Source organism: Camelus dromedarius, chromosome 5 (genome assembly GCF_036321535.1).
Source record: "Camelus dromedarius isolate mCamDro1 chromosome 5, mCamDro1.pat, whole genome shotgun sequence".
Taxonomy (NCBI): domain Eukaryota; kingdom Metazoa; phylum Chordata; class Mammalia; order Artiodactyla; family Camelidae; genus Camelus; species Camelus dromedarius.
Window position 1 is genome coordinate 58982861 of NC_087440.1, and position 24059 is coordinate 59006919.

The 24059-nt window shown below is 33.5% G+C and overlaps 1 protein-coding gene across 1 annotated transcript in view; it reads right to left on the reverse strand.

Moving 5' to 3' along the window:
* C5H14orf39 (chromosome 5 C14orf39 homolog) overlaps positions 1–20741 on the reverse strand; it is a 42457-nt gene extending 21716 nt beyond the window's left edge. The window contains exons 1-11 of the mRNA XM_031453807.2: positions 20661–20741; positions 19803–19864; positions 19648–19704; positions 18494–18620; positions 14715–14804; positions 5390–5577; positions 5255–5297; positions 3467–3587; positions 2534–2625; positions 963–1108; positions 154–230 (exon numbers count right to left, since the gene is read on the reverse strand). Of these exons, the coding sequence (XP_031309667.2) occupies positions 154–230; positions 963–1108; positions 2534–2625; positions 3467–3587; positions 5255–5297; positions 5390–5577; positions 14715–14804; positions 18494–18620; positions 19648–19704; positions 19803–19851 (990 nt within the window). The 5' untranslated portion in view covers positions 19852–19864; positions 20661–20741. The remainder of the gene's footprint in view (positions 1–153; positions 231–962; positions 1109–2533; positions 2626–3466; positions 3588–5254; positions 5298–5389; positions 5578–14714; positions 14805–18493; positions 18621–19647; positions 19705–19802; positions 19865–20660) is intronic.
* Positions 20742–24059: the final 3318 nt, after the last annotated feature.

The window sequence follows — 24059 nt, forward strand, 5'->3', positions numbered from 1 at the left end:
TATTGAAACTCTTAAGTTTTTTAGATCCTGAGATTATACTAATGGCTGGTTTAATATATTTATAACACACATACACCCACTTCCAAAATGTGGTAAATTCACTCTCATTTAACACAAGCATTTAATTTATACTATTAAAAAAGAAATACTTACCTGTGTATCATTTTCTTTTTGTCCGAAGTCAATATTGGCAAGCTTTGACTGTTTCACAGAACTTTTTTCTTTTTTATCTAGGTTATTAAATCGTAAAACTTCAAATTAGTTCAAGAGATAAAATCAAAAGTCATGGCCAACATTTATCCTAACCTTGTAATTAAAAAAAATCAAGTCACATGAATATTTTATTTAAGTTAAAATATAGAATTATGAAATTATTATCTTAATTCCTCACTATATAATAATTACTATAATAACTATGAATATAAAACGGAAAACACCAGACAAAACTTTATACATCTTTATAATGGGGAATCAAAGAACACAGAGTGGTGAAATTAACAATTGTGGAAAAAAAACAGTGTAGTTAATCTAACACAATGCAATTAATCTACAGATTCACTGAATGAAACACGATTGAAATATCTCAGTGACTAAGTCACAAATATCATTAACACAAGCCTGCTACCCATTTTAATCACACAGACCGATAATACTGAAAATACAACTTCTCAAATGAAAAATGTATAATTAATCATCCTCCTCTGACAGCTGTAAAGTCAGACAAGAACGCTTTTTAAAAATATCATGTGAGTGATTTCTCTCTCAAAGAGAAAACTGTTATGTACAGAAGGCTCATCTTGTTTGCTCTCAGAATCAAAGTGACACTTTCCTGAGTCGATAGGTCTCCAGCATTGTTTGTTCTTGCTTACACCAAATAACTAAAATTGTTCTTTTCTACTTCTTCTTCTATGAAAGAAATGCAAAGAAAACTAAGTTTTTGAATAATAAAAAAGATACTGTACCTGTAACTCTTGGTTCTGAAGAATGCATCTTTATTGGTCTGACTAATTTTTGAGATTCATATGGAAGAAATAATTGACTGTTTTGAGGAGTTTTATTCAATGTAAGTACATGCTGTTCATCTTTTTCAAAAATTCTAAAGGGAAAACTGAATTATATTAAACATTAACTAAGTAAAAAATTAATGTATTTTAAAGCTAGAAAACATATTTAGATATCATACACTTAAAACTCCTCATTTTGCAGATAATGAAACCTAGTTCCAGAAATTTAACAGATCTGCCCAATATTATTAAATTACTTACTAGTGTCATAGCTAATACACACTTTTCCTGATTAAGTCCTGTGTTCTCAATGTACCACACTCTCATTTTTAAAACATAATCATTTTAAAAGACTTTCTAAACACATCAAAAACATTTTAAACTAAAACGATATCCACAAATAGCATGCTTTAGATTTGGGAGTGCTACTTCAAACTTTTAAAAAGACTTATTCAGAAACAAATCAACTAGCATGAACACAGACATCATTAAAGCCATATTACATCCATAAATGGATCTAGTAAGTGTTTTACTGGAAGATAATTTCACTGAATTTTTCCTAAATTAAAGAAATAATTTTAATTATTGATAGTTAAATAATAATTTAAATGATATTCTTTGATAATAACTATCAAAATGTGACTTAAAATAACTAGCTATATAAGTTCTTCTCAATATTATTTTTATAATATTAAAATATTATCAGTAAAGTGAAATTCAGTACATTTACCTATTTTTGTAATCAATTTCATTAAAAAGTTAAAGACATATTACCATAGATGTGAGACGTGGGAGTGGGGAAATTAATAAAATAACAGATGCAAGGAAGGAGAATCTGAGAATTTAACTTGGGAGAAGAGTGTGTTGAAAAATCAAAATCAGAGCAATGGAGCCTGCTAAGAGAAATTTAAGAAGAATGTAAGAGTAAAGGAGAAAGAGAAAAAGTAGAAAGTTTATCAGAAACAGCAACAATAATACATCTATTTTTCTGTCACATAATAACAGGCAAAATCAATCTTTTCTTTTTAAATGCCTCCACCACTGACGTCTGTTTTATCACCATTAGGATGAAGGACAATGAAACATATGATGCCACAGATTCAGTAAAATTTTGGCTCATCTCTCTATGGCAAAGAATTGTCAAGCTGGTGACAGGGTGATAAAAAGGTAAATACATGGCTGCTCCCACCATTGTTCCCCTTGTTTCATTCCTACTAGTGACCCATAATGGAAAACTGGGTGAAATGGACAACTGACAGATTACAGAACAGTAAACGGGCTGCTGCTACCCTATTTCTCACTACACATTATCCTTGGCCTTACTAAATAACAAGCAAGTTTGAATATATGTCCCTAATATTTAAAGGTATAAATTAATATTTTTCATAAGAAATGAATAGAAAATAGCCTGTACGATACATGTTTATAGATATTATATAAATATTAGCGGCTTGGGAGAGGATATAGAATCAAATTTTAGATGCAGAATATCTGTTCACATAAAATCCCGTTTTAAAGTTTACCTATACCTTTCTTTCAATTCCTTTCTCTTTTCTGTATTTTTGCTTTTTTCTTCCATAGTTTCTGAAAGAGTCTTCATTTCATAAAGTCTTGCAATCTGCTAAAAATAAAAATAACAAAGCAAAATAAAATAATTACCTACAAAGGAACATATGCTTTATCTTAACTAATGAATACTATTTTTCCTACGTAATCACAAGATTTATATTTTTGGTAGTATTAGCTATCTTTTAATGAAAGTAAGCATTGACTCCCTACACAGAGACATAGTTACCAAATATTTTAAAGAAAGTGGCATCCATTTTTTTCTCATTACTAAAACGGTATTACTGTTATTTGTAACCTAATGCCTATAAATGATAAATATACCATTTTTAACATAATTTTTTTAATTTAGAAAATTAGCTATTCACTTTTTTCCTCAAAATTTGTAAGTAACTTTGATGGGTTCTCATACCTGTCAATAAAAGTTACATAACAATAGATGACACTAAAAGTATATTCAATATCATGCGATATCAATCTTAAAGGCTAAACTAGTTTTAGTCTAGCTTTATAAAGATTATAGTCATAAAATTTTCAAGATTAAGTTCCTTAAGCAATTTATCCCTTAAGCAAATTATTTTCTTGTTCTTCTTTTGACAACACTTTGTAAGCTATTAATGCCTTTAAATACCTATTATTAAGGTACATCTTATTCTTTCCTTGTCTTCCTTCCTCAGCACCCAAAGAAAGTTAAACTATTCCCCAAAACTCGGAGCTCAATATACTCCTACGTAAAACACATTTTGGCTCCAAAGGTAATCTGAGGCAAATAAATTATCATAAACCTTTCTCCATATTGAGGCTCTTTAAAAATAGCTCTGCTAAGACTGTCAACTAACATATCACTACACTTACACATTAACACATATATCAGAAACATATAACAAAATGTATACCTGGTTTAAATAATTAATTTCTGTTTCCACTTCATCTACTTCTTTCTTCAATTCAGATGAACTTTTGGAAAATTCGCCAGCATGTTTAAGAATATCTTGTGTTTTGAATCTCAAATTGACCCTTTTATGTTTAAGGAACTATATTATACAAGTAAATTTCACAATTGTAATATATGTACTATATCAGAAATAATTAGTATTATGTAATATTTACATATGTGTATCATATAAGTAATATTAACAACTGTATCTGAAAATAGTGGTAAGACTAATATAAGCATTTGGCAAATTGACAAAGACAATTTATTATTTGTCTGTTTTATATTTTGCTTAAAAATAACATTTCACCAAAAATATGTTGAGATTTTTTCTTTCAGTTAAATATTTTCATAGGGTTTTTTTTTTTACTTTTGTTTTTCACTCAAGTTCATCATGTCATTTGGTGTTTTCACTTCTTGCGTTTTCATTGTTTATTTGTTCCAAGGTCAACATTAAAAATCCACTCAGTTTCCCTTTTCTTACTCTGTATGGTTCATCAGTGCACATTGCAGAACTCAAAAGAGAGCTAGATTTTCCATCCAAACTTTCTGCTTGAACTGTATTTATACCCAACTTCAAGTAGAGAATTTCTCAGCTGTTAACAGACAGCCTGCTGCCTGTTATTAGCTACTACAATTTCCTAAATTATTCTACAATCTGTTTAGGAGAATTTAAAAATAAATAAAACAGTACTAGTGAACAGGAACACCAGAGAAAATCTGTCAGACCTTTCCTATTCTGCCTTAAACTTTATGATTTATATGCTAGAAAATAAAATTTCACATGAATATTATTTATAATGCCAATCTATTATCAAAAGCATCAGTTTAAAGTTTTAGATGTAGACCCTTAAATTCTAATTTCAATTCTCCCTACCTCCAACACCTCTTCGTGGTTTTTATGCAATCTTATGTCTCATCCATTTCTATATCCAACTCCCTAAACCCCTGCTGTGCCTTCTGCATCTACCAACCTCTGCCCCTTCCCACTGAGAAGTTATAACACAGATGGGCAGCAAATGAACAACTAAGTACAGAATAAGCTAAAACCCAAACATGGAGAGGGCAAGCAGCAAAGGAGTTAAAAGGATGATTTAGGATGAAGCAAGGTAGAATGCGGGGATAAAGAAGACTTAGTACAAACAGTGGAGTTATAATCTGATAGGAAAGCATATGAAGGATTGTGGAGGGTAGAAGAGGATTAAAGTTCCAAGTTCATCATCAGGGAAGCTCTCCTTGACAAACAGATGAGACTTAGACCAATTAAGAATTACTTAAGCATCTAATACAATATCACTGTATTAGAACTACTTGTTTACATCTCTACTTCCTCTACTCAACTGTGAGCTTCTTATAAGAATGTTCTGTATCTTCTTGGGTATTGCCTAGCAGAAAGTAGGTACCAATGAATTGTGACTCACTTCCTTACCACCTTCCATTCTAACAGGTAATAATCAATTTAATTGGAACTCATTCTTTGGTAAGATGGCCAGATGACTTTTTCATTAGTTTGGTTGCTAAGATATGCCACTTAAAGCCAGCTACATATACCATTTATTTGCAATAAAATTACTCACTTCTAATGATATGCACATATATGAAAACTAATCCCAGATGACTTTAAAGTAACCTCTAAATTTTTAAAATTCAACAAAAAACAAATCCATGTGATTCTCACCAGGGAAACACAACAATTAAAATGTAGAAATAATACTTATCCAATAAAAATTCTAAGTAGAAATGTGGATACATATGTAACGTCCAATTGGTAAGTGACGGAAAGGGAGCAGGCACTGAAAAACAAAGTCATATTTTAGACTGATTTATTTTATTCTTTTAATTATAAAAATAACATTATAAACAGTATGTAACAAAACACTAATACCTAAAAATTCCATAAAAATAGTTTCATTCATTTTTAGTTGTTCAGTACATGCCAACAGTCTGTTTTGAATTTCTTCATGTTCTTTTTTCTTCTCATAATATTCACGTGAAAGAAGTGTTTCTGAGTATTTTAGTTGGTATTGCTTCAAAACATCTTTATACTGACATATATAATCATGGTACATTTTTCTGTTAAAATTAAAAGAAATGATGTCAATATAACAAAAGTACACCTAAAAATTTTCTAAAATCACTTGTTAAAGTGTACTAAATTAAGCAAAAAAAAAGTCAAAAATCTACTTATTCTTGCTTCCCTCAATACTGTCTCCCCTTCAACTTTTTCCTAGCTCTGTCACACTTTTCAACTCTCTACTTTTTTTCTTCACTACCTGAGTTACTCACTCCTTAATCCTATTCAATTAAACTTCGACACCCACTATTCTAATTAACCAAACTTCCCAAGGTCACCAATGATCTAATCTGTCCAACTCAGTGATCTCTTTTCAGTTCTCATCCTAAATGACACTGCAGAAGCTGGTTCTTTTGATCACTTCTTAAATCTCTATCCTCCCTAGTTCAGCTCCCTCTATGACTGTGCATTTAAATCTCCCTCAGTTTTCTAAGCTAAAATTATCACATGAAGTTATGTTCTATGTGTAAGAACTTTGCATTCACAATCATTCTTGAATACTCCAGAAAATTTCAGCACCGTTTGGAAGCACTCCAGTACAACTCAGATAGAGGTGCATGGTCATCTATTTATGCACCAGTTTTCAGTGGGATGTTTAATTCTTGCAGAAGGATATTAACTCTTCCTTCCCATTTGAACTTTGCTTGATCTACAGTAGGAGTCAGTTACTATGACCTATGGGTCAAATCCAACCTGCCACCTGTTTTTGTACAACCTAAGAGCTAAGAGTCGTTTTCACATTTTGAATGATTGAAAAAACAGAACATTTCATGACACATTAAAATTATATGAAATTCAAACCATTATGCCTATAAATAAAGTTTTATTAGAACACAGTCAACCACTTACATATTGTCTAAAGTTGCTCTTGTACCACAACAGCAGACTGGAGTATGACAAAGACTATATATAGCCCACAAAGCCTAAAACATTTACTATTTGGCCTTTAAAAAAAAGTTCATCAGTCCTGGTCTACAACATTGAAAATGTTCAATCCATGTTCATTATGGAAAATATATTCTTGGTTCCTTTTTTTAACCTAATCCTTATCAAACGTATACTGAGTTTCAGAAATAATAGTCATAGAAAAGTTTCTAAAAATATATAGCCTTAATGTTCCTCAAAATTTAATTCTCTAAATCAAGCCATACTATATAGGAAAATTTCTTAAAAGATACAGCAATGATTATCTCACTTTAGCAGATGAGAAAAGAACAAGTATTCACACTGCTTATACAGTGAGAAGAAAAGTAAGATAACAGCCTGGTCAACAGGTCAACAGGTCCGAATCTTAAGAATGTTTTAATTTCTTAATATTACTAAATTCTGTCCCGTTATGCAAGATAAAGCAATTTAGTTCAAAAGAAGTTTGTTCCTATCCCTCTAAATGAATATTTGCTAATTAAGCCCTCATTTCTTGAGGGATGAAAGGTATTTCCCAGAAAGGAGGGAAATATCTATAAGAAAACTGAGTCCAGGTCACTAGTTTCAGATGAGATCAGCATTCCACCAATATGTCATTCAGACTGCATATTCATGCTGACTCTCCTAACATACTCCATACAAGAACTTTTTGTCAGCCCAAGCCATGATTCAAGAAGAAACTTTCATGGAAATAACCTAAATGACCATTGACAGATGACTGGATAAAGAAGTTGTGATATATTTATACAATGGAATACTACTCAGCCATAAAAAAGAATAAAATAATGCCATTTGCAGCAACATGGATAGACCTAGAGATCATCATTCTAAGTGAAGTAAGCCAGATAGAGAAAAAGAAATACCATATGATATCACTCATATGTGGACTCTAAAAACAAAAGAAAAAAAGGAGAAAAAAAGACACTATGAACTCATCTACAAAACAGAAGTAGACTCACAGACACAGGAAACAGTCCTATGGTTACTGGGGAAAGGGGGTGGGAAGGGATAAATTTGGGAGTTTGAGATTTGCAAATGTTAGCCTATATACAAAAATAAATTTTTAAAAAAGTTTTTTCTGTGTAGCACAGGGAACTATGTTCAATATCTTGTAATAACCTTTAATGAAAAATAATATGAAAACAAATATATGTGTCTATATGTATGACAGGGACACTGTGCTGTACACCAGAAATGGACACGTTGTAACTGACTGTACTTCAATTAAAAAAAAAAGAAGAAACCTTACTATGTCATCTGTTGCCAGTAATACTAGTCTTTGTGAATGCCTGGGACAGGAATAGGAGATTAGGATAAATAAGTAGCTGGTGCCTCTACTTCCTTCATTACCCATGATACCAACAGATGGGCTTTTTTCCTCTTAAAATGCCTAGTACTGAGTCATCAATTCAATCAACCTATGTGGCTGGTTTAAGAAAGAAAAAAACCAAACAGATGTTTTTACTTTAATACCTCTGGCTGGCTAAGAGGACTCATCTACAACAACTATAAGAGAGGTACAAATTTGGACTGGTTTGCTTCAGCCCCTCATAGAATCACTTTAAATAATGTTTTATAGTCATGGTTTGTATTGAGAGATGTTATAAGAAGCAGTAATACATATTGTGCTTATTTGGTAGAGGTCACTGAAGATACTAACTACCATATTGCACAATTTCCTCTTTATGAGAACCCAAAGAAGAAATTTCTCTCAATTCTTAGTACCAGGAAAAACCTCTGCTTATTCTAAGCAATTGAACTGTTTTTTAAATGAATACTCTGAATTCCAAACTGATCACATTTCCACAATGCTTTGACTACTACTAGGAACTTCAAAGTCTAATTTGTGCCTATATCTAAAAAATGTGCAAGACCATATAGTATGAATTTCTATCCTGATCAAAGACTTTACCTATATTATCCTTGCTTTCCTATAGCCTCAATTTTTATATCTAATTTTCTTTTAACACTATGGTATTCTTTATACAAATCATCTCAAATTTTTTTTGCATTGAAACACGGCCTGTAAATGACAAAGTAACAGTCTCCTTCACTAATTCTACCCTCTGCCTATTCCTTGGATGATCACATACTCTAGCTTTCTTTTCTTTTTACTCTATACATTTCCCTGGGCAATCTAATCTATTTCCATGATTTCGAATGCCAATGAAGTTCAAAGTGGTACCTTCAGTCCCTACTTTTTCTTAAGACTCATCTTTAAATATAAAATGTATCGATGCTAGATTATGTGTGTTTTTAATTAAAATACCAAAATAGGAGTGATGTCAGCAAGATGGCAGAATAAAATATCCCTTGTGCATATCATGCCCTCAACAATAAAAATCTGGCATTCATCTATGGACAAAAATGCCTTTTTGGAATCTTTGGAGTCCAGGTAGGAAACTATGAAACTCTGGTACAGTTCAAGACTGAAGAGTGTCATTTTGAGAAGACAGACTTGTACCTTGGTGGCTAACTCTCTGACTGTGGTCCTAGGTATGGACCTGGAAACATCCTCATACACCTGGAAACTCAGCTAAGTCGCATTTTGCTTTGGGTCTGTCACCAGTCCCATAAACTAAGGGACCCAGGAGAAGTCATGTGTGTCATGTAATAGGCATACAGACAATGGTCCCAGCTGTGGACCCTGAAGTGGCCTGTGAGACAGCTCCAGCCCTTTATGGCCATGGTTTGGGAGCCCCTGCATATAAGCCTCCCAAACTCAGTCAGACTGTAGAATCTGAAAGGGCTCTGTAACTGGGTTCCAGCCTATTTCATCCACAGTCACCAAGGAACCCTACTGGCACAAGGATCTAGCAGGAGACACTTCTGTTTGTGCCTCTGAAGATCTTATAAGGCTCCAGTAGTTGGTTCCAGCCCTCTCACAGCCACAGTTTGTCAGCAGTACTGAGGGCACAGGGTCGCAGCAAGAGACATTCCTGTATGCACCCCATAGATCCTGAAGGGCCCTATATTTGGTTCCAGATCCCAAGCAGTCTAGTACCAACAGAACTTCCAGCGAGGGACCCAGAAAGATATACTCCTATTTGCTACCCTGGAGATATTGAAAGGGCCCTATACTTGTCTCCAGCTTCTCCAGCCACAATCAAGGAAAATATCAGCCCACTCAGAGACTCAGTGAGGGACATGCCCATCTGCGGCTTGAGAACCAGGATTGTAGACCTCAATCTTGTTTGTGAAACCTGAAACAGCCCTAAGGCTCAGTTCTAGCTGCTCCCAGCCACACTCCAGAGACAGTCCTAACCACCCATGAATCCATCCAGTAACTAGGCAGGAGCTCTCCCAGGGACTTGGGAGCCACACTTGTCCACAGACTTGGTAATATGCCTGCTGACTGAGGACCCAGTGGTGGAACCTGAAGCAGACACTTGTCCCAGTACTATCCTACTGAACAAAGTACTGGGGCAGTCTCATCCACCCAGGTACCAGATAGGAGCCATACCTGCCTGAGCCCCTAGTAACAAACACACTAACCATCGATCCCACTGCAGACCCAAAGACAGTCTCAAAATCAGCTCCAACTCAGTACAACTACAATTCTACAGGGAATCCCATCAGTCCTGGAAACCAACAGGAGAAGGTCTTTACCTGCCAAAAACAGTCTGTAAAGACTGGAAGAAGTGTTTTTTCATTCAAGTGCACAGACACCAATGCAAGGTTGCACAAATCACAAAGAATTAGGCAAACATAACACCACCAAGGAAAAGTAATAAAGCTTCAATAACTGACCCCAAAGAAATGGAGATCTATAATTTACCTTGCAAAGAATTCAAAATAATTATCTTAAAGAAACTCAGTAAAATGCAAGAGAACACAGACAACTAAACAAAAGCCAGAAAACAATGCATGAACAAAATGAAGCTTAATGAAGAAATAGAAGCCATAAAAAAGAACCAAACAGAAACCCTGAAGCTGAAGAATACAATGGCAGAACTGAACAGAGAGCATTAACAACAGGCTTGATCATGCAAGAGAAAGAATCAGCAAACTCAGACTGTTCATTTGAAATTAGCCAGTTAGAGGAACAAAAAGAAAAAGAATGAAAAAGAGTGAAAAAAGTCTATATGAATTACAGAATACTGAAAAACAAAGAAATATTTGCATCATGGTAGTGCCAGAGGAAGAGAGAGAGGGAGAGGGAGAGGCAAATGCTTATTTAAAGAAGTAAGAGCTTAAAACTTCCCAAATCTTGGGAAAGAGATGGACATCCAGGCACAAGAAGCCCAAAGGACTCCATGCAAGATCAACCCAAAGAAGATGACTTCGAGACACATAATCAAACACTAAAACTCAAAAACAAAGAGAATTTTGAAAGCATCAAGAGAAAAATGACTCATCACAAAGGGACTCTCATAACTTTATCAGCAGATGTCTCTGCAAAGACCTTGCAGGCCAGGAGAGAATGGGATCACATACTCAAAGTACTGAAAGAAAAAACTGCCAAGAAGAATACTATTTGCAGCAAAACTGTCCTTCAGATATGAAGAAGGGATAAGGACACAATGAGCTAAAATTTAAAAGATTGATAATACCAAATGCTGACAAGAATGTGGAGCAAATAAAATGTCCTTACATTGCTAATGGGAATGTAAAAACAGACAACTATGTGTAAAATTGGCATCTAATAAAGTAAAACATACACCTTAAAAACAAGACTGAACCATGAAAAAATAAAAATCTGAACAGGTCAATTACTAGTAAGGAGACAGAAGCAGTAATCAAAAACCTCCCAACAAAGAAAACAAAGAAAAGTCCAGGACCAGATGGTTTCACTAGTGAATAATACCAAGCATTTACACAAGAATTAACATCAATCCTTCTTAAATTCTTCCCCAAAAAATGGAAGAAGAGATAACACTCTCCAATTCATTATATGAGGCCAGCATTACCCTGATACCAAAGCCAAATAAGGACAGTACAAGAAAACTACAAGCCAATATCCCTGATGAATATAGATACAAAAATTCTTAACAAATACTAAAAAAAAAAAAAAAAAAAAAAAATCAACAGCACATTAAAAAGATCATACACCAAGACCAAGTGGGATTTATCCTTCAGATGCAAGGATATTTCAATAAACACTAATCATTAAACATGAAATATCACATTAATATAATGAAAGATTAAAAAAATCATATGATCTTCTCAACAGAGGCAGAAAAAGTATTTGGCAGAATTTGAAACACTTTCATGATAAACACTTCCAACAAATTGGATATACTTCAACATAATAAAGGCCATATATGACAAGGCCACAACTAATACCACACTCAAGGTAAAAAGCTAAAAGATTTTACTCTAAAATCTGAAACAGGACAAAGTTGCCACTCTCCTATTCAACACAGTACTGGAAAAATTAGCTAGAGCATTTAGGCAAGAAAAAGAAAGAAAAGGCATCCAAACAGGAAAGAAAGAAGTAAAATGGTCTCTATTTGCAAATGGCATGTCCTTATAGAGAGAACATTCTAAGTCTCCACCAAAAAACTAATAGAACTAATCAACAAATGCAGTAAATTTTCAGGATACAAAATCAGCCTACAAAAATCAGTTGCATTTTTATACACTAACAATGAACTATCTGAAAAAGAAATAAAGAAAATCTCATTTAGAATAGCATCAAAAACACTAAAAGAAAAGCTAGGAATAAATTTAACCAAGAAGTTAAAAGATCTATACACTGCAAACTATAAGACACTATGAAAGAAACTGAAGAAGACACAAATATGGAAAGATATTCCATGCTCATGGATTATATGAATTAACACTGCTATACTATCCATACTACCCAAAGCCATCTATAAATTCAATACAATGAAAATTACAATAGCATTTTTCACAGAAATAGAAAAAAATTCCCAAATTTGCATGGAACCACAAAAGAACACAAATATCTAAAGCAATCTCAGAAAAGAACAAATGTGGGAGCATCACAATTCCTCATTTCAAACTATGTTACAAAGATACAGAAATCAGAATAGTATGGTACTGGCATAAAAACAGACAGATAGACCAACAGAATAGAATCAAAAGTCCAGAAATAAACCCATGAATATACTGTCAATCAGTATTTGGAAAAGAGTCAAGAATATTCAGTGGAGAAAGAATAGTCTCTTCCATAAATGGTGCTGGGAAAACTGTATATCCACATGCAAAAGAGTGAAAGTAGGCCCCTATTTTACAACACTCACAAAATCTAACTCAAAATGAATTAAAAACTTAAATTAAATATAAGACTTGAAAATATAAACCTCCTAGAAGAAAATACAGGGGAAAATATCCTAGATGTTGGTCTTGGCAATGATTTTTTTTGGCTATGATATCAAAAGCACAAGCAATAAAAGCAAAAATAAACAAGTGAGACTACATCAAACTAAAAAGCTTCTACACGGCAAAAGAAATTATCAATAAAGTGAAGAGGAATAGGAGAAAACATCTGCAAACCATATATCCAATAAGAGGCTGATATCCAAAATATATAAGGAACTCATACAACTCAACAGCAAAAAGACTAATAATCCAAGTTAAAAATGGGCAGAGGACCTGAATAGACATTTTTCCAAAGAAGACATGCAAATGACCAAAAGGTACATGAAAAGATGCTCAAAATCACTATTAGAAAAATGCAAATCAAAACCACAATGAGGTATTACCTCACACCAGTTAGAATGGTTAATACCAGAAAGACAAAAAACAAGCGTTGGCAAGAATGTGGAGAAAAGGGACCTCTTGTATACAAGCGGTGGGAATGTAAATTGACACAGCCACAATGAAAAACAGTATGGAGGTACCTCAAAAAATTAAAAATAAAACAACCATATGATCTAGAAATCCCACTCCTGGCTATATATTTTAAGGAAATAAAATCATTATTCCAAAAAGACATCTCCGTTATGTTCACGGAGGCATTATACACAATGGCCAAGACATGGAAACAACCTATGTGTCCATCAACAGATGAACAGATAAAGAAAATGTGAGATATACGTGTGTGTGTGTGTGTGTGTGTATATATATATATTTTACTATTCAGTCACAAAAAGAAGGAAATCCTGCATCTGTGACAACATGGATAGAGCATGAGAGTATTATGCTAAGTGAATAAGTCAGACAGAGAAAAATAAATACTGTTATGATCACACTCATACGTAAAACCTAACAAAAAAAAAAATGCTGAACTCATAGAAACAGAGAAGAATGGTGGTTTCCAGGATCTGGGGGGTGAAGGAAATGGAGAGATGTTCGTCAGAGGGTACAAACTTCCAGTTAAAAGATGAGTAAGTTCTAGGGATCTAATATAAAGCATGTTGAATATAACAATACTGTATTATATACTTGAAAGCTGCTAAGAGAGTAAATCTTAAATGTTCTCACTACAAAAAAAACTCATTAACTGAAGTGATAGATATGTTACTTAACCTTGTAGCAATCATTTCATGATACATACATGTATTAAATCATCATGGTGTACACTTCAGACTTTATGGGTGTTATATGTCAATTATATCCCAATAAAGCTGGGGGAAAGTAGTAAAATAAGTAGATAAAAATAAAAAACAAAATAGATACTGCCTTTGTCCAATTGTGTTAAAAATAAAAACATTTAAATTTTATAATTAAGTGAAATTATAATGCCATATAATGCATTCAAAGTCCCTTGCCTTGTTTCATTATATTCACTAATTACATTTAGTCCCCCAAACCAGATGATTTTACAAATAACCCCATATAAATATTAGTATTTCTCCATCAAAATATAACATCCCACTAAATTAGCACTCTGAAAAACAGAAGTTTGATACAAAATACCCTTCAAAAGTCAATACTCCAAACTTCTCATAAGCTACAAATTTCTCATACAGCTAACTATTCCCCCAAATGTTTGAACAAAACAACTGAGTCATAAAGAACATTAATTGAAGCACTGTGCATTATAATTGCTACCGGTTAACAGTTTCCAAGGACATATTTAAACATATCCAGGGTTAGATAGAGCTTGTAACAAATAGGTAGGCCAACAACGACATCCAAAGAGTCCAAAAACAAGCAAACAAACAAACAAAAAATTTATTATTTAAAACAAAAAATTTTGTGTTCAAAGTTTCTACATTCTTCAATTAACATTTTTACAAAGCATATCTTATTAATACTAACTTATAGAATTGATAATTTTAAATGAATGTATGTACTGTACTTGTCTTTTTCAATAGTTTCTTGATAAAAAGTAAATTGGTCCTGCATATAGTCTTCATGTTTATGAAAAACATCGCATGTTGGCTTCCAGCTATAGAAAAAAATATTGTAATTAGCATCTCAGAATGATAAACAAATTATGAGAGACAATAAAAAATGAAGGTAACCATTTACAGATAAACAAATCTTTCCCTTCTTGGAGAAAACAAGTTTACATCAGGGAAAATATTCCCATCGCCCATCACCACCACTACGACCATTCATGCAATCATACATATGCTCAAATATCAATATTCATTAATTTTTACATAAAACCTATTTTGGAATCATGAGAAGGGAATGAGTAAATATGACATGGCAGGACTGTGGATTGCTTTGACTTTCTAGAATATAGTCTGAAACACTCTAATATCAGGCTTTCTCTCTCATCATACTTCTAAGATCTTAACTAAGAATAAGAAATTCTTTTAGAATAAACATTTAAAAAGCTACAATAAGGGCTAAAGACAGGACTTTTTCTCGATTAAAATTTAGAAAGTCAGGTTTTACACTCTCCCGAACTTGAAAGAAAGAAACTAGACCAAAATGAATTATAAAATCAGACAGCAGGAATAAAATGAATATTCAAATTATACATTTGTTTCATTATGATTCAGAAAATATTACATATGTGAAAAATCTAAAACTAGCATACACCATGGCAGCTTCCATTCTAAGTATTGTTCAAATATTTCTTCTAGCTCTTTTTTCTAATCTTTTTTATTTTTTCAGATTCAAAAAGTATGCATACTCACTTTGGAAGCACAGAAAAGCATATATTAAAAAGTAAGTTTCATCCATGTTCTCAACATTGAGTAATAACCACTAATATTGTTTAAATAAATTGTTTCCAGATTTTACTTTAAGTATATATTTTAACATTTTTAGATCATATTCACATAAACAACATATCCTCATCTAGCACTTACTTTTAAATTATATACATTTCCTTTGTCACTAAGAATTCATCATTAAAGTTTAATAAATACAACATATTACGTAATTTATCTAACTATCCCAATATTGTTGGCCATTTTGGGTTAATTTAAGTTTTTAATAACTTGTACTTAAATACTTGTCTGAATTTCCAATCATTTCCTTAGAAAATAATCCTCAAAATGGAACTATAAGGTCAAAGGTTATATATACATATATTTTAAATATTTTTTAAATTCCGTAAGAAATACATTTTCACTGAAAAGATACTGTAAGCATTCTGATGTATATATTTCTAGACTTTTTCTAATTATATATAATTATATAATTACTAAATTGGGTTCATACTATGAATGTTGTTTTAATGTTTTGTTCAATTTGTAATATGCTGTTAACACGTTTGCATGTCAGTAAATATTCACTTACATCATAATTTAATGGGCCACCTACTGCTCATTCATATGGATATACCAAAATTCATTTAACAAATCACCTAATGTTGGACATTTGAATTGTTTCCAATGTTTCCCTATCATAAAAAAGGTTGAAATAAACACCTTGTTGTATATTACATCTTTGAGAAAATGCCTAATTATTTCCTTATGAAACATTCTCATAAATGGAACCATTTAATCAAAAGTCATATTTATTTTTAAAGTTTTAAAAGTATACCAATATGTCACCCAAAAGGTATACACCAGTATATATTCCTACAGTGTATAAGAGAGGTGATTTTCTTATTTTCTGGCTAACACTAGGTATTGTCCTTCTTTAAACTTCCACAAAACTTAAAAGCAAAAAAAAAAAAAAATTTACTACTGCTTTAATTTGGCTGTCTGATTATTCAAAAGATTGAGCATTTGTTCACATGTTTATTAGACATATATTTCTTCACTTTGGTATTTACCTGTTTACCTTCTTTGCCCACTTTTCTAATGGGGCTTTGGCTCTTATTAATTTCCACAAATATTTTATATTTTTTAAATTAACATTTTTTCAAATTTTCCTTTTATTTTCCATTTATCCTTTTGCCTTTTGTATCCACTATTTACTACCACAAAGGTTTCTACCTTTGATGACAAACTTAGGCCTTCTTCTCTCAAAGATTATAGTCACCTAATAATATTAAATGATAATAAAGAATAGAAGAATAAAATATTCTTCTAATACTTTGATGAATTCATTTTTCACATTTAAACTGCTTAACCAATATGCTGAAATCATGAACTAGAGGTATTCATGCATTAAAATCAACACATCCTACTAACTCTCCTCAGAACCCAGCAGAAAACAAGCCTATATAAAGTAAAATGTATCTTGGACACAGCAGGTTCTAAGAGGAAACTATCAGTACTTTTCTAGTACCCATTGCAGCTAGCTGAGGGAAACCACTGGTAAAACCTACTAAAATAAACCTAAGACAAACTAAAATAAAAAGTTCAACAGTAGTTTTTTTGGTTGCTCAGATCGCCAAAAAAATTAAACTAACTCCAGTGTTAGCAAGAGTGTAAGGAAATAGAAACTCTCATATATTGTTGATGGAAGTATAAATTAGTATGATCTTTTTTGGAGAGCAGTTTGGCATTATTCATCAAATGTATAAATGTACATAGTCTTTGATCTAGCAATTTCACTTCTAGGAGTTCATTCTATAGCAATAGGTCTACAAATATGGAAGAATACCTGTATATGTTGCTTATAACAGGAAACAACTGGAAATAACCTAAATGTCTATTAGTAGGAGAATGATTAAATAACTTAAGATACATCAATATTATAAAATACTATGGAGCTGTTAAATAAAAGAAAGAAATATATACATAAGCATTATATGTATACCACCATTTACAACACATTATTGTTAAATTAATAAAATAAACTTGAAGAATAAGTTTGGTATAACTCCATTTTTGAAAAAAAGGAAAGACAGATATACAGATAGGTATGTATATAAGCAAATGTAATAATGATGTTGAATATGTATTTTTAAAAGCCTAAAAGGGTACTCACTGTTATGAGTGATTACTTACAAGGAAGAGGACAGGGTGGGGCTGGGGAATGCAGGCAGGGAGAAACTTTACTCCATACTTTTGAACAATTTTTGAATTTTTATACTAGGTATGTGTTACTTTCATAAAATTTTAAAACCAGTAGTTAAAAAGTAGTGGGGAAAAGCCAAATAAGCTTATGAAAATTTTGAGTAACAAAATATTTTAAAACAAATATGATTCTTAAATATAGTACTTAATACAAAGACAATGGTCCACATAAAATTAAATACAGAAAACTAACACTTTATTTTTGTAAGTATCTATAACACACAATTAAGATCCATTAACAAGTTTTCATTTCAAAATGTTTGTCTAATAATAGATGTAACCACTAGAATCCAGAACTTGAACCCATACTGAAAGAATTCTGAACATGTTGAACACTTTTATTTTGAAAAACTATTAATTTTAGGCTAGATTTCCCTAAAAATAAGATATTGAAAATTCAAAGATGGAAATTATTTCAAATTTACTTATCTAGCAGGAATTTTATATACTGAGCCTCAATTATTCAAAATACTGTATTTAGACTAATTAGATCTGAATTAGAGAGACCTTAAAACACTTTATTTTTCTTTCGTATTTTGTGGTCTCTTTCACAGTGGCATGGAACAAGGCAATTTAAGACTTATTTATCACTTTGCTAATATAAAATATTACTTCAAAGCAACTCCTAAAGCAACTATAAACTCAAAAACTTTGAATGAAAGAATCTAATGACAATTATTGAAAGTTTATTTCTTAAAATACTCACTTAGTACAGTTGTCTTTGATCTCTTTACTATGCTTACAATAATGCCCAATTTCCTCATCTGTTGTATTTATAGTTTCATGTATCTTACAAATAGCTGCTTTATTTTCTTTAATATCTTCAAGGCATTCTGCAAAAAGGAAATACTTATTTTCTTAAGGAGGAATCATAAACTCAAAATAAACAAATATAGTAGGAAAAAAGGTATGGCAGCTAACATAAAAAAGGAGAACTAGAGAACAGAGAGCAAGTGAGGCTTGAGATGGGAAGGGCACTCTACTAAAAAGTACAGAACCAGAGTCAGGCTTGCTCCTAGACCGAGAAGCTAAGAATTTGTGTTTGGGACTGAAGAGAAATAGATGTCCCCTGTCCCTCAAATTAAATGTAAGAGGGCTAGGTTAATTGATATCTAAGGTCAATGGCATCTTATGATGTTATGAATTCATGTAAACATTTACTCATACGATACTAACATAAGAGTTTTGTTTTTGACAAATGTGAAATTTCCATTCATCTCTTCCATGTCAAATATTTAATGCATCTTCAACTCACTTATTTCTTGGTTACTAGTGAGTAAATACAAGATAAAAATAAAATATATTTTCTTTAAAATATTAAAATAAATTCTTAATATTCTGTATTCTTTTTTGTTGCAGAAAAGATAACCAAAATTCTACCTTTCAAAACTATTAAGAAATTAACAGTTGTACTTTCTTTTAATAGTTTTTATGTAGGATCTTAAAGTACTACGTTTATGTAATTTGCTTTATCATTCCACTCATAATTAGTATTCCTTAAAATGTAGCATCCATTAATCCCAGCTGCTGACTTGATGATTTCTAAGAACATTTTTAAATTTTCACTCAAATCTTTGAAATAATCTGTTATTTGAAAAAAAAATAACATTTTCAATTGCATTTAATTAAGGGTCACTTCTACTTAAAACAAAATTCTTAAACACAAAATAATTAAATTCTGAATACAGAAATCTATTACTGAAAAACTGTAATTAGGGTAAATAACTCTTTATTAGCCACTAGACAGAATCGGGGAAAAGTTATAATGCCAGCTATAAGTTACCCTAAACAAGGCGACTGCATCTTATATACCATAAAGATTAAAAAATGAAAAAATCTTTGTCATGCAAAACTACTTACTATTAATTCGTTGAATCATATCTTCCTTAGTACTTATATCTTGCTCATACTGGAAAACTGAAATAAACAATTCTTTTGTGATTTCACTTCATTATTAAAATGTCAAATGATAATACAAATAGTTACCTATTTCTCTATTTTCATTTTATACCTACCAAATTCTAGCAAAAGTCTGTCCAAACTGACAAACAGGCTGTCATTCATCTTGGATACTAAGCTAAAAAAAAAAAAAAAGTAATAATAAGGAAGGATTTTCTAAAACCAAACTTTGGACACAGCATTATTACAGAAAAATGTGGGCGGAGCAAGAACTGGGGTGGGGAGAAACCCCTTCATCCCAGTACTCGGCACTGCCCTGGCAGGTACTCAATAAATACTCGCTGAATACTCGCATGACTGAAACTTCGTTGATTGTTTATACGTCGTAATGCCGTAAGTCACTGGATATTCTGGAGCCCACAGAACCCAGATTTCTCAAAAGGATGTGCCCTTTAAAATAAATAATATCTCTGAGTATGTCCTTTCTCGACGTGTATACTACTACGCGTAGCAAAATTCTTAAAGTCCTTCACCAACAGCGAGGAAAACCTACAGGAACCCTGCGATTTTACAGTTGCGAATTCACCACAAGAATCCAGAAAGTGTAGGTATTCACAGGACTACCAAGCCGCGTTAAAAAATACGCCTGAGGCAGGGTTGGGCTCTCTCGTCACCCGCAGATTCTAGGAGCTACTCTGCCCGCGCGTTTCGAAGCGGGAACTTCGCTCGCGGACTCTCTTCACAGCCTCCTCGCGTCCCCTCAGCCGCGTCCGCTCCCGACACTCCAGCCTCGCGGTGGCCCCCACAGCCTCGGGCGGCAGCGTGGCCGAGGGCGAGGCCGCGCGCTGGGGAGCCCTCAGAGCGTGCCCTGGGTTCGTACTCCGAGGACAGGGCCGGCCAGCCCGCCTGCCCCCCATCCCCTCAGGGCCGCCTGCCGGGGGAATAACCGCCGCACACTGTTCCTTCCCACCCACCTCAGCCGCCCCTCTGAGACCCGAACGCCCACGCCCTTCCTTTCCCGGTCCCTCAGGACTCCACTCAGGGTCGCGAGCGCAGGGTCGCGAGCGCGGGGCCGCGATAGCGAGGCGGGCCCCGAATGGCCAGAGCCCCGCTGTGGCCCCGCCCGGCGCTGCGAAGCCCACGGAAGGAGCTGCAGATCGCGCGGAGGTGCGAGATCCGACTCCCCGCGAGACCGGCGCGGCGGCGCTCACTCCTCCCGCCCCGCGCGAAGCCTGAACCCAGCCCCTCGCCGCCCGGAAGGGCGTGCTGGAGTCAGAAGCCCCAGACCTAGGCTAGGGAAACTGTCGGGGCTATTATTTTAAGACTGTTCATTCCGCCTGTAAAATAAGAGTTTAAAAGATTATTTGCAGAACAGCAATAAAGTTGATATTAACTTTAACATGACGGCAAAAACCACTCGAATCAATCGTCAAAATTCATTTTCACATTCAGCATTTTTCAAAATTGTTGAAAACCAAGTATAGAAATTCAAAATCATTTTCATTCAAACTTTTTGTAGTTTCAAATAAAATGCGCATTAATATTTTCTGTCCAAAATGCTGTTTTTGGATAATTTATGCTCCTAGACTTTGTCTACATATACAAAATGAAATAAAGACTTCACTTTTTAAATAATTTTAAAATTATTTATAGTTTATAACTTGTTCACAGTAATTTAAACAAACCAGTCCCCCAAACTGCCTTCATTGTTTGTATATTTCTGGTGAAAATGTTTTTAATATTTTAATAGTTTTTATAATTCAAGTGAAAATGTAAATATTGATACATTTAATAAATGACGTAAATAATTGCCTCAATTCACTGCAACCTAAGTTGTTTCACAGATTGTTAAAATGAAAAAGTTACTTTCGGTTTGTTTTTTGTTTTGCTTAAGTACTTCAGGTCATACAGGCATTACCCATGTTATTATAATGTGATGTAATGGTGCTAGTTAGTATTAATGATAGTGAGCCATCAAGGCTAATTTAATGTGTGATGACATAAGAGATTTAGCAACTTTATTCTTATACTTGTTTATAATATATTTATTAGTTACCCCTTTTTAGGAAAGCATGAGAATAGATATGAAGGCTAAATTATCTTTTGGTTTTGATGCACTACATTGCTATGACTGTCAGGAAAAATCGATATGTGGAAAGAGTTGATCCACTTCAACTTAACAATAAGTTTTCTTATGAAATATTGTGGAAACCTAAAAACACCACTTTACTGAAACCTGAAAATCAATTTATTTACATTCACATATATGCAAATTCTAATTACTCTCAAAAAAAATACACCTGAGTTCTACCAACTTCACTACCACGTATCCCATTCCAAAAATCCCTTCTGGAAAAAGCAATAAAGATGAAGATGTTCCATCCATTGGAGGGTCTTAAATAATAAATTTGATTCTCCTCTATAAATCCCCTCAATGAAATATAGTGTTCTACTTGAAAAATTATAGAACATTGACTCAGGTAAACATTTATCCTAACAAATTATTTTCTGGGAAAGAATTCCCATTAAAATATCTCCCTACCTTTTCTTTGCACCTTCCCCTATTGCTCCATACATGCAAGTCAGAATCTGAAAAAATGCTTAGTTTAAACCTCCTGTCCATTCTAATTGCACTCTATTACTCTTCGCTTTAGGGCTAAATTTATCCAACAAAAAGCATGTTTCCTGCCTACAATTCCTTTCCATTCCTTTCCTCACTGACTTTTTCAACTCAAACGCTATCCCCCATTACATTTAACTGCTTTCTCAGATAATCTATAATATATTTTTATTCAAAAGTAATGGTCTTTACTTAGTCTTAAACTCCCATCTTTTTTTCTAACTCTCTTCCATACTTGGACCTATTAAAATTCTCTGCGACCCTAACCCTGACTTCCAAGTATAGTCAGTTACAATGTGTCAATTTCTGGTGTACAGCACAATGTCCCAGCAAGACACTACTTTCTTACAGTTCTCCCAGTTCTCTACCTGATCCTCTGATTTTAGCTTCTACTTCTTTCCCTCTCACCATCCTTACTCACTGTAGACTCTTATCTAAGCATTTTCTTTAACTCTACCCCTCTCTATGTTTTCTTTGAATTATTCATTCATAATGGCTTCAGTTATCACTTCTGTGCTTAAAACTCCCAAATCTATATTTCCAGTTGTATCTGAGAGTTACCCAAATATTTTCACTTACATGCTGTTCCATTAATCTGGGTTCATTCTGATCCAAATCCAAATCCAAAGTCATCTCTTCCTTTCACTCTAACATACTGTCTCAGAGGCACAGTAATTCCCCCAAAAATCAATACATGAAAAATTGGTATCTCATATGACTTACTACTCCCTCTTATAAGTATTCACAGTCTTGTTAATTTTTTCTTTGATATGTCTATTGTATACATCCAATCATTCTATAAGCAGTCTTTGTAGTCAGACATACGGATTCTATCTGACTTCTGGTTCTGCCATTTGTTAAGTCAAAACTATGGGCAAGTTTCTAACCTAAGCTTCAGTTTCCTCAAATGTAAAGCAAGAATTAATAATTCTACATCTTGGCTTCTGAGACACAGTATTTACCTGATTTTTCTTCTATCTCTAATAATTTATCTATCTCCTCTTTCAGACTCATCCTCTTCTACTCAGTCATCAAATATCATAAATTCCTTAGGTTCAACCCTAGCCCTTTTCTCTCATTCTGTTCTTATCTTTAAGTAATCTCATCCCTGTCTACAGCTTCCAATACAACCACTGAACGTGTGACTCACAAAAGTATATCTATAGCACAGACCTCTAGTATCAGTTCAAGTCCTTAGAGGCAAATAACAGAAGCTGATTCTGGCTGGTTTAAGTAAAAATCAAGTTTGTTAACAAGGATATTGTGTAACACAAATAAACAATTCCCCAGAAAAGCTAGAGGAACAGATTCAGAGACAGCATAGCAAGGAGTAATGCCCAAACTCATACTACAGAACTAGAGCTCAGGACACCACCATCACAACCGAGCAATAAAGGCTGCAGTTCACACTGCTACCACCAGCACAATTCCTGCTACCACCAGTATCACAGTTTCCCTGTAAACTTGATCTTATTTCAACTGGCACCACTACCAGAGGGGATTCTCCTTAGGGCATTCTTCTCTGTGTCACATATTACCAGTTGAAAATTTGGGATGGGAACATTTGATTGGAGAAGCCTAGGCCACATGCTGTGCTTCTTCTTCCTCTCAGATTTTTAAGGTAGGAAGTTCTCCAAACATAAAAAGTGGATTTAAATGCTGGGAAGTCAAAAATAATAGCAACTTTCCATGATACCTATCCTCTGAGTTCCAAACCCACATATCTAACTGCCTACATGATAAGCCAAAACAC